This window comes from Borostomias antarcticus (assembly GCF_949987555.1).
Source record: "Borostomias antarcticus genome assembly, chromosome: 2".
Classification (NCBI taxonomy): Eukaryota; Metazoa; Chordata; class Actinopteri; order Stomiiformes; family Stomiidae; genus Borostomias; species Borostomias antarcticus.
Window position 1 is genome coordinate 2933384 of NC_140235.1, and position 12500 is coordinate 2945883.

At 44.9% G+C, this 12500-nt stretch overlaps 1 protein-coding gene across 1 annotated transcript in view; it reads left to right on the top strand.

The window, feature by feature from the left end:
* rgs7a (regulator of G protein signaling 7a) overlaps positions 1-12500 on the top strand; it is a gene marked incomplete at both ends in the record, with an annotated part of 63664 nt that overhangs the window by 32176 nt on the left and 18988 nt on the right. The window contains 4 exons of the mRNA XM_084457012.1: positions 3680-3776; positions 6910-6960; positions 9179-9285; positions 10496-10547. Coding sequence (XP_084313138.1) covers positions 3680-3776; positions 6910-6960; positions 9179-9285; positions 10496-10547 — 307 coding nt within the window. The remainder of the gene's footprint in view (positions 1-3679; positions 3777-6909; positions 6961-9178; positions 9286-10495; positions 10548-12500) is intronic.

Below are 12500 nucleotides of genomic sequence, written 5' to 3' on the forward strand. Positions count from 1 at the left end.
GTATGTATGTATGTGTGTGTGTATGTAGGTGTGTCTGTGTGTCTGTCACGTGTACCACGAAGGGTTGCTTGTTCAAATCTTACTAGATCATGCGTGTATGTGTGTACACACACACACACACACACACACACACACACACACACACACACACACACACACACACACACACTTCTATAACGCTCCATTGGAAATGAGTAATCAATTACTCCATATTACTTAGCTTGAGTAATGTACAGTATAGGAGCATGTAGCATAACAATATATTACTGAAAGCCTTCTTGATGGATTTCTCTGCTACAGTATAGACACAAGGGTAATCTAATAAGAGGTATAAAGCTTTTAAACTGTTGCTTAGAATTATACAGTTATGTCACTGTGCTCTTCATAATTAGATCTAAATGGGAAAGTCGAGTAAGCGTACGTCGGTTTAGCCAGATACTAATTAGCCTTTAATAATATGCAGATCTCCACTTCCCCCAGTTAATAATACGTTTTTGGAACGAGTCCGCTCAAAACCGATGGGGGCGGAGCCAGCCTTTTGAAGCGCCACGCGGCGCCAGAACGTCTCACGCCGGCGAGGAGGAGCGCACGCCGTCCACTCCGCACATGAAAGCGGGCGGGCCGACAGTTTAGTGCCGCCACGGGGGGGAGGGGGGGGGAGGGGGAGGAGGGGGGGGGGGGCGCCGCGTCCGATCCTCAGATCGCGGCGAGCGATCGGGTTCCCTCCTCCGTCGTCTGTAGCTGTGCCACGTAGAGCGCCCGTTCACAACAGAGGAGGGGGAGGAAGAAAGGAGGAGGAGGAGGAGGACGAGGATAAGAGCGGATTTATTTTTTCATTTCCTGTTTTTTTCTGTGTGCAGTCATCAGAGAGATGAATACTGACTAAGCCGGCCTTGAATTACTCTTGAATTGAACTGTCGGACAAGGGTGCCGTGGAGATGTTCTTGGGAATTACAGTAGGAATTAGGGGCGCGTCTCCTGTCAACAGACGATTAAAGGTTGGGTTCGAGAAGGGTTGTGTTTATAAAACATTCATGAAACGTTTCTGCGTAAATTAGGTTCTTTCAGATTATGTTTCTGAGTTGTTTCCCCAGCAGTCAGTCCTAGTCCAGCACACTACGAGAGGCTAAGAGGCTCAATACTGTAGATGCCCCTTAAAATCACTTTTTCTTCAATACATAACACCACTTTTTAAATGTATTGTTTCAGGTGTGAATATGGTACCAAAGTATTAAAATCATACCAAATGCCATATTTTGCAGAATTTAATCTGTTTAATTTCTGAGAAATGCATAAAAAGAGGCATGGTGAAAAAAACAAGCTGCATTCTAGCATGAAAAACAAAAAGCTGTTTGGTTCAATATTTCAGAAATGAAGTGCAATTACTGCTGATGCAGTTCATTAGGCAATAGCTCAGTTAAAAGATGGCCCATCCACGCTCCCAGAGCTCTCTGAAGTGTCTGGCGAAGTGGTTGGCACAGATCAGCAGCGCGTTACTCATTCCTGAACTCCTGGCGTTGACTGATTCATGCGGCACAGCCAACACACACGAAACTCATCTGCCGAGAGGTTGCGGAATATCGGCAGATGGCACCGGGGAAAGAGCTCCTCTCCTCCTCTCCTCTCCTCCTCCTCTCCTCCTCTCCTCCTCTCCTCTCCTCCTCCTCTCGTCCTCTCCTCCTCACGCTCTCCTCCTCTCCTCCTCCTCTCCTCCTCTCCTCCTCCTCTCCTCCTCACCCTCTCCTCCAGTGCTCTCCTCCTCCTCTCCTCCTCTCCTCCTACGCTCTCCTCCTCTCCTCCTTACGCTCTCCTCCTCTCCTCCAGTGCTCTCCTCCTCCTCTCCTCCTCACACTCTCCTCCTCTCCTCCTCTCGTCCTCACGCTCTCCTCCAGTGCTCTCCTCCTCACACTCTCCTCCTCTCCTCCTCTCCTCCTCACACTCTCCTCCTCTCCTCCTCTCCTCCTCACGCTCTCCTCCAGTGCTCTCCTCCTCCTCTCCTCTCCTCCTCTCCTCCTCACACTCTCCTCCAGTGCTCTCCTCCTCTCCTCTCCTCTCCTCCTCGCGACACGCAGAACCTTCGTTGAGACCCACACATCTGGCGCTCCCGTAGCGGTGCCGAGTGCGGGAGGGGGAGGCGGCGTGCGGGGGGGGGGGGGGGCGTGTTATCCACTCTCACACTGTTGTCCTGGCCGCTCTCTCGGCGACTCGTCAAACTAATCGACTTTGAACGAGTGCTTCCCTCAGTCGCAGAGTGCGGCCGGCGGGCGAGAGAAATGCTCTTCATGAGTCAACTGTAAATTAGTGATGGCGGTCCACCTGTTGGTCGCAGCCTCTTGACAGCTGTTGACAACAGCCGGCGAGCAGAGGGGCTCTGTCGTCACTGTGACTAAGCGTCGCAGGAGGCCGATTGAAATGATGCCCTGTTAGCAAGGTTAGAGACATGCAAGGCTGTCTCAGGCTGATAGGGAAAGAGAAAAACCCCCAGGGTCCAGGATATGCAAATCCCTAAGCTAAATTAGTGGGGCCCCTTGGGGTCGAGGGGGGTCAGACAGATAGTGTATATAGCGTAGTGTTTGACCTTCTTGTAGCCCTCCCATATAAATGATTGGAGCCGGGCAAACTTGTACCCTCAGGCTGTCAGCTTACTGTATTCTACCCACGTATCCTGCAAATATGACCACAGGAAACAGGAAATCTAGTTATGTTTAAAACACATTTGAACACAACCCGCTTGATTGCATTATTCCTTTCAAGACAGATAACTATAAAAGGGTATAACTGTTGTATGAAGACAGTGAGGGCAGGGTGATGAGGTAGTACTCCAGCGCAATGAACATCATTGTTCACAAGGGCAGCTGGTATAATCAACCCTAACAAACTCCCAAGGTGTTCTCCAATAGCTCAGAGAGCAGTGCATTGTGGTCTATGGAGCAGAAACAAGGCAGATACAGAGCAGCCAGTCGTGTGTGTGTGTGTGTGTGTGTGTGTGTGCGTGTGTGTGTGCGTGTGATATTTTTACTCAGTATTTATTCATGCCAGAGGGAGGAGGTTTGGGAAATCTCTTGGCATCCATCCGTGAAGGCTGACGTATCCGGGCCATGTTCCTCTTCCACTCTCCCCTCCCCTGCCTCGTCTCTCTCCTCTCCTCTCTCCTCCCCTCTCCCCTCATTTGCTCCTCTCCTCTCCATTCTGTCTGTTCCGGCAAGTGCGGTCACTGTGCCCCCCCCCCACCCCACCCCCCTTCCCGGAGAGACCGTGTGTATCTCAGCGTCGGTGATGCCTGTCAGCTGGCCTGGCCTGCTGGATACGTCCCTCTCCGTGTCACATCCTCGTCTGATTGGACGCCTGACGGCGTGACTCACACACTGCAGGGTAGATAGGACTGCGATGTACTGTAGTGGGAAATGATGGATCACTCCAAAACATGACACACTCCTCTGGGAATAAATGGCCAGATACTATTCTGCATTCTGAGATATTCTGAGTGTTGTGTTTGATTGTGTTGATATTGTATTGATGGATGTCAAGTACAAGCAAAAACCTTGCTTCTAGGTTAGGCAACTGAGTTGTACAATATGTCTCCTTATACTGCACTGACGAACCATATTTGAGCACATTGTTTCTGTTAATTGGCATGCATTCTCTCTCTCTCTCTCTCTCTCTCTCTCTCTCTCTGCAGATGGAGGATGTGATAGCCCGCATGCAAGACGACAAGAATGGAATTCCTATCCGCACGGTTAAAAGTTTTTTATCCAAGATCCCAAGCGTATTTTCAGGTGAAGGCTTGCTTAATATGTTTACCACTTACCCTTAATCATTTCACTTTGCATCTCAGGTTTCAGCAACAAAATAAAGTAGGAAGGGACACCACACGGGAAATAGAAAGCTCATTTGGATCTCTAAGGCTGCAAATTAGCTGTAGAAAATTGCCAGATGGTTATGCGTGGTTATGTTCCGATTCAGGGAATGATATGTTACAATATAGCACTTGGACCTTCGCTCGAATCGTATTCACACAACAGTATGGACAGAGCAAACGATATCTGGGTCTGCTCTGGTTCTGGATACGCTCTGAACACCACATGCTTGTAAACAGTTTTGTGATTGGTCAAAATTTTGGATTGGTCAAAAGTTTGGATTTCTGGAAATCCTTTCGACCTGTAATCGAAAATTGAGCATCAGTGGCGTACATGTATAATAGCGTTGATTGGTCATCTCTGGTTCATATAGCCTACCAATGTTCGGTATATCAACAACATATCCAGTTTGAGCAGGCATCACGACTATGACTAGAGAACAATGTGCTATTGATTGATCCACGACTGCGACTCATCTTCCGATTGTCTATCAAAGATCAGCAGGGCACAACGATGAGTTGTATCGGTCTGTGGGTAACGTACGTTCTCACTGCAAATGAATGCCAAGCGGGCTGAGACCACCCACTGTAGGTGCGGCGTCAGCCTGGTTCATTTGTTCCTGAACCGCGAGCAATTGCTGTGTTCACATGCCGGGGACGCACCTGGGGGCCAACCGGTTGCTCCTGTCCTGATCTGTTTCGTATTGGGTTCTTTATGGGGGAAACCCCAGCTCTACGTGCCGCCCCAATACACACATTGAGGGCCATCCATGTTATGATGTTAATCTATTCCGAGAATAGACTAGACGCAGATTACCTGACAAGTTTTCAGGAGATGTCAAAGGGGGAGAAACCCTTCTGAACACAGAAAACCTACGAAGTACTGCACCAACTTGTGAGCAATTTCGGGGTTCAGTGTCTTGCTCAAGAACACTTCAGAACACTCCAGAAGCTGGAATCGAACCTGGGACCTTGCGATCCCCAGCCTGCCGCTCTACCTCCTGAGCTACATCCCGCCCCATTACACACATTGAGTCCATGTTATGATGTTAATCTATTCCGAGAATAGACCTGTCGCGGATTACCTCACGCATCTCATTAAGCTCTCTCAGAAAGTGGGTCATCGCTGAGGGTGTGAAGATTTGTGGCCGTATTAATGATGTTAATCCATGATTAATCGCGTATGGCTATGCACCAGTACTGCCTCTGACCAATAAGATGGCAGAGCCTTGTGTATTAATCCTGACAGGCGAGCGCTTGGACATATTATGACAAGATTTCAGGAGTCGTCAAAGGGATTGAGAAAGAGAGAGAGAGAGAGGGAGAGAGCGAGAGAGGGAGAGAGATAGAGAGAGAGAGAGGGAGGGAGGGCCGTGGAATATCACGCTCCATCCCTCCTCTCTCTACTCATCATATCTCTCCTTCCTCGTCTCTTATCCACACATCCACCCGAGAGGGAGAGACTCATAATGGCTGCAGAGAGAGAACCTTGTTGTTGAGCAGGGAAGTGAGGCTGCCTCCAGAGCAGAGGATGTAATCTCATAAACACATTTGCTAGAAGGTTACACAACGGGGCCAGGGGTCTTCCACCCAGTCCACCCCTAGGTAGGTGGTTGGGGGTGTCTGTGAGGAGAGCTAGATGTTTTGGGACAGGCAGTTATATGTGTTTTTTTGGTGCTGGGGAGCCAATTAGCCACCCACATGCCTTAATGAAATCTGCATGAGGGAGAAGGCCTAAGCACAAGGAGCTGAAGCGAAAAGAGGCTTCATTAACCTTTAGAGTATTTAACCAGGTCTAGACCCATTTAGATTCAAATCTCTTTTTCAAGAGCGGCCTGATCAAGAATGGCAGCAGTGCAGTTTCATACACACTCACACACTAAAAACAATAGATCAGCTCAAAAGTGCCATACAGTTAAAGTGCAGGGAAGCCATGTCATCCTATTTCAATGAAAACAATTACAATTATCAAGAGTCCGTATCTATATATTTCTATAACATTTCTTTAAATTCATTTAGAGTGACTAGATCCTGGAGTGTAAGTTCATTTTGCAGAAAATGTCTTTTGCCTTTTGTCTTTCCCAATATCCTTTAGTCATTAACTGCATTTACATGCACACTTCTTATTCAATTCAATCCAATTGAAGATATCGGGGCGACTGTTTACATGAGATGTGATCTAATACGTTGTTGTTTATATGCGCCGATGCATGAAATCAGAAAAGCTGTGTGACATGCGCACACAGGCAGGAGTGAGGGAGTTACTATGGTTACGGAAGCTCAAGTCAAAACTTTGCTAATGGATATCTGTTTGTTATTGTGGGACTCTTAATGAAGCGATGGCTTGATAACAGCTGACTCTCCTACTGGATGTTTTGTTGATTTGTTTAAATAGTTTGTTATTCCTTATTTGACTGCCTTCTAGGCGTCCAATAATGTTCAGTTCTGCGTTTGGATTAAAAACAAATGCTCTACTGTGGTCCAGTTCTGCTTGGAAGCAATTTACCCGCAGTAGGCAAGGCAAGGCAAGTTTATTTATATAGCACATTTCAGCCACAGGGCAATTCAAGGTGCTTTACATGAGACATTAAAAGCATTAAAACAAAAAGCAAAACATAATAGACATTTAAAACAAAAAGCATGACAAATTAAAAGCATTAAAACAAAAAGCAAGACATTATAGACATTTAAAACAAAAAGCAGGACAAATAGAATACATGAATAAAAGTTACAGTGCAGTATACTGATAAACATAACTCAGTAGAAGTATGCGCCCTTTGACAGAGAGCATGCGCAGAAAGAACACAGCCAGAGAATAATCTGTTTCATCGTTTACATGATTCGGTTTATGAAAAGGTTTACACCACTCCTCTGCAACCTATTGACATTTCAATCGGTCTGGGTCTTTTTATTCGGATTGAGGTATTTATATGGAGCATTTTTATTCAGTTTGGGTTTTTAAACCTGTTCTAATCAGATTATTAGGCTCCACGTAAAGGTGCCTAGTGTTGTGCACTGTGTTAATCCACACACTCTTCTCCCTCTCTCTCCAGGTTCTGATATTGTACAGTGGATGATCAAAAACCTCAACATTGAAGACCAAGGTAACGTTCTCCTGGATGTCTGTCTTTATGCTGAACGTTAGTCCATGTGAGAAGTTATCCCAGGTTCTGTGAGGAACTAACGAGAGCATATATAACCTCACTAGTTTCACGCTCATGCTATTGGCTGTCATGGTGTTAGCCAGCAGCAGTAGAACAGTAGAACAGAACAGCAGAGCAGTAGAAGCATCATGTGATGGAGGTTGAGGTGTTTCAATGTCGGACAGAAAGTGCAACAGACAAAGTGTTCATCTCTTCTGTAAGCCAGCCTGCAGAACTGGCTGCCATGATGGCCAAGGACAACAAAAGCACAAAGACCCCTTTGTGTGTGTGTGTGTGTGTGTGTGTGTGTGTGTGTGTGTGTGTGTGTGTGTGTGTGTGTGTGTGTGTGTGTGTGTGTTAGTGTGTGTGTGTGTGTGTGTGTGTGAGTGCGCGTATGCATGTCAGTATGGAGAGCTTGATTCACCTGCGTGAATGACATATTGTCCACTTTCTAACACAAAGCTGACTCAACAATCCTTGACAATGTATGTTTGCACGTGTGTGTGTGTGTATGTGTGGGCGCGCTCAGTGTGTGTGTGTGTGTGTGTGGGCGCGGGCAGTGTGTGTGTGTGTGTGTGGGTGTGTGTGTGTATGTGTGGGCGCGCTCAGTGTGTGTGTGTGTGGGCGCGCGCAGTGTGTGTGTGTGTGTGTATGTCTGTGTTTTGTTCTCCAGAAAACACTTCAGCTGAGGGCACAATACATTTATCAAGGCCTCATCTGAATCACAGCTGACAGTAAAAAGAGCAGAGCTGTGATTGGACAATCTGATTGACTCATGGGATTGGTTGATTTGGACGGTCTCTGTCAAAAAAACACAAATCAACCCAGAAAACCAAGCAGAAAGTAATTTCATTTTGAAAAGCCCCACAGTAGATAACGAAGACAGAGCAGTTGAGGGCATATTGTCAAATCAAATCAAACTTTATTTGTATAGCGCATTTCATATACAGAGGCAACACAATGCGCTTTACAGAGATCAATGGGGGGGTGGGAATAGGTCCCACCCCTACATATTCCAGAGGGAGGCAAAAAAACTCAGTTTCAGGCCAGAAAAGTGAGCTGTAAAAATTCTTCCCTGACCTCTCTCAACGAGACGATCGAGCAAGCTCCTGGGGAATGTCTGTTTATTACAGAGCAATAAATATGGGCTAAAGACATAAATATCAGCAGAGTATACAAATAGTGTTCTAGTCATAGCATATTAATTTGGGAACTATCTCCCATGGCTATAGGTCTGCTCCTGGAATTTAATAAGTCTGCTCCTGGAAGTTACTGCTGCTATGGGGTGTGATAAATAACTTTCAACAGCACTTTATGGAAATGCATCCTTTAGGATTTTGGGCTTTTAATAATCCTTACAATAATGAAGACATAGTCCCTCTCCAGACTCAAATATTACGTTGAATCGCTGCATTCCGCATACTACATAATAGAGTCTGTATACTACATAATAGAGTGTATACTACATAATAGAGTCTGTATACTACATACTAGAGTCTGTATACTACATAATAGAGTCTGTATACTACATAATAGAGTCTGGGCCACTTCACCACCCAAGCTGGTGTTCTGAGGGCGTGTCAACGGTTCAAAATTGAAAGAGTGACGGGTCATAGCCCAGGTTAGATGGGCGGGGCATGTCTATGGGTGGAAACGCCTGATCGCGAAAGTCGTTACTGATTGGTGTTGCAGGGATTCCTGTGGAACCAATGAATTGCCAGGATTTGAGCACCAGATTTTTGCATGAGTGTCCCAGACCCATAGAGAGGTCTGCAGCATGCAGTAACATAGTTAGCGTAGCTAATGTAGTGGATCAGCGAAAGAACTCTCCTGGGTCTCATTGAGACTAATGAAGACTAATGAAGACATAATGGGTTTCTTTTTTTTTCTTTTTTTTAATTTGGAGGTTTGACAATGGTGTAAATGGTCAGAATATTTTCTCCAGAGAGGGAGAAGTGTGTGAATATGTGTGTGTGTGTGTGTGTGTGTGTGTGTGTGTGTTTGTGTGTGTGTGTTTGTGTGTGTGTGTGTGTGTTTGTGTGTGTGTGTGTGTGTGTGTTTGTGTGAGTGGGTGTGTGCACGCAGAGAAAGCCGGCACTGCAAGGCGACAGTGGGAATATTAAGTATACTGAGGTGTAAATGGAACGTGTGTGTGTGTGTGTGTGTGTGTGCTCTCCAGTGGAGGCCCTTCACCTGGGCACCCTGATGGCAGCGCACGGCTACTTCTTCCCCATCTCAGACCATGTCCTCACACTCAAAGACGACGGCACTTTCTACAGGTTTCAGGTACGACCGGCCAATAAATCCCAATGACACGTGCATAGATACTCTATACAGTACATCAGACCTGAGTTACTATTGGCAAATACTGGGATGGGCTTGTATTTGTCTTAACCAGTGCAACACAACCAATGGACCAGTCCATTAAGTTCCACATAACAGACAAATCAAATCAAACACACCCTCAGTTATTTTGATTCAAGGTTCCTTTATTCATCACATTTACCGTAATGTACGGTGTACAGTCACAGTGAAATATCACATTTACCGTAATGTACGGTGTACAGTCACAGTGAAATGTTGCCGACCGAAGATTATGCTCAATACAGATAAACTCCAATACTCAATTTACAAATTGCACAAGAAGCACCATTTCTATACTGTATAAAGATTAAGATAAGATAGATACTGGTCTGGATGGATTATGTACATGCTACTGTATATACTGTATATGGATATAAATAAATACATAAATAAATACATAAATAAATACATAAATAAATGAATACATAAATAAATAACCCGGAGGGTGCATGGGTGTGTTATGTACATGCTGTATACTGTAGCTATATAATTATTATATATAATAAATAATCTCAGGGGGTGGTGAGGTTTATTGAAATGTGCATGTGATTATGTTATATACACTAGATATTCTGATCCACTAGTTATAGTGGTACTGTACATACAGTGTAGTGGTACTATACGTAAGATAGTTATTCAGGTGGAAAGAAGCTCTTCCTGCGTCTCTCCGTGCTCGCCGTGTGTGCAATATTTTCCCCGACCGTAGCTCTACTACATGTACAGTAGCTCTATATAAACCTCACATCTAACCTGACCCGATCCTTACAGTACCGCCAAAGAGGGAGTACGATCCATGTATCTTTGAGCGCTTACCCAAAGCCGCCTACTTGCTTTTGATTTGACACATCATCCATTGACGTGGCTCTATGTTTTACTGTGGTCACTAAAGTCTGGCGCTCAAGGGTGTAACAGCTGTCCTGAGCCAGGATAAGAAGCTGTAGCTACAGGGGCTCTTCACATGAGCTCTGCAGCGATATTACAACACTGTTACTGAGCACAGTAACCAAGCGCTGTACCTGCCTTGTCTTTCTTCCTCCGCTTCTCTCTCTCTCGCTCTTTCCTCCTCTCTCTCTCTCTCTCTCTCTCTCTCTCTCTCTCTCTTCTCTCTCTTTCTTTGTGTCTCTCTCCTCAGACTCCCTACTTCTGGCCTTCAAACTGCTGGGAACCAGAGAACACAGATTATGGTGAGTTCCCTACGGCGGCGACGCTCGCACGACAGCCGCATGCAAGTGGAATGGAGGGGAATACTTTTCCCACCTGTCAATCACGCGGAGAATAATAACCAATAAGGTTGCTTGATTTCTTAAGACCACGCCTCTGATGTCCCACAAACAAAGCGTGTTCCGCGTTGTGTTCATAGATAAGACATTAGTTTGAAGAAAATGGTTCTTATAGCATACTGAAAACCGGCCTGCAGGCTGCTGTATAAGAAATATAATATACGTTATAAGAAAACAAGCTACATGATACTCCACCACTCCCTCCACACATCAGTTTACAGCAGCACCAACACAAAAAGATACAAAGCTACAGTAGTAACGTTAGGTTGATGTACAGTAGCTAATTAGCTAATAGTTAACATATCATTCTCACTTATTTTCTAAGAATGGATGTCAATGACTTACTCACCCTGCTTTACATGTGCAGTAAGACTCCATGATTTTGTCCTGATGAGTTTCAATCTGGAGTTTGTGATGCGTCTATGCCGTGCTCACCTAGCATCAACTAATGTGTTGTCACCTGCTCCGCCCGAAAATCCAAATGTCATGGATATATCCTTGTGTAATAGTTCAGACCTTTCTGTAGAACTCTCTTAGACAAAGCAGTGGCATTTGGCATAATAGTGGCATTAACATTCAGCAATATTGTCTGGAATCCTTGAGAGAATCATCAGGCATGTGCTGCTCAGTAAACATTTTATTAACTTAGCTTGTGGGGCATAGCAACAGTAACTGGGGGGCGGGACTTCCTGAATAGGAAAGGTCTATGGGAGGGGGGTGGAGTGAGGATGCTTGTCATTCTATTCCACAATGGGAGGCTGTTGTTTGCATTGTGTAGAAACATAAGGATTCCAGATACAGTAGATAGCATAGGGAGATTGTACAGTATAAACATTGCTAGCGTACCGGTGTACCAAAATGCATAGCGGTCCTTATTCGGCACGTCGGTGGCTTGCAGCTCTGCCCCCCCTCCCAACCCCCCCGCTATACATATGGAGGAGAACAGATGTGTGAAGTTTTTATTTTTTATTTAAGTAATAACAACAAAAGCGGAGAGGGAGAGAGAGAAAGAGAGAATATGTTATTACATTCATAATTAAAGGACAGGTTCGGAATTAAGCATTATAAGTCATGTTATACAGTAAGGTTATTTACGATCATATACAAGGGCCGATATCAAAGTTTCGTCAAACGGTGCTCTCTCGAGATATAGCCCGTCGCCGCTAAAACAATCAATGGATCCATAGGTGCATAGACACAATCTACTTCAAAGACAGGAAACTCACCGAGTGGTCACTGGTGTCCGTTGATGTTCTGACCAAAAAATCGCCACAAAGTATGCTTCCGATCGGGTTTTATTGATCATGTTATATCCATTGATTTGTATTGAGAACAAAGCCAAAGTGTTTTTGAAGGATTTTGTCTAGATGCAACTATGGATCCATTGAGTGTGTTAGCGGTGACAGGCTATATCTCGAGAGTGCACCGTTTAATGAAACTTTGATATCAGCCGTTGTATATGATCATAAATAACCTTACGACATGGCTTATTATGCTAAATTCCAAACCTGCCCTTTAAGTGAATTATATTAGCAGTTAAGTGAGCATTATGATGAGTTAGAACATGATATGGATGTGACATACAGTAAATCTCTTGAATCTTGAATGATGAAATTACCTCAGGGCCAGCCTGATCCTCCGACCGAGGAGGCAGAGGCCCAAGGAGCAGAGCAGGGACCTGTATGTCTATGGCTTTACCAGAAATAACACAAAGCAGTTAACTTACAATCACATTTGAAGATAAACAACCTAAAAAAAACATAGCATAATGTAAAACAGTGTAAATAAAAAAAAAAATAAAAAAAAAATTGGTCTTTCTTTGGGGAGGAAGACTATGCTGTCAACTCTAGATGAGCT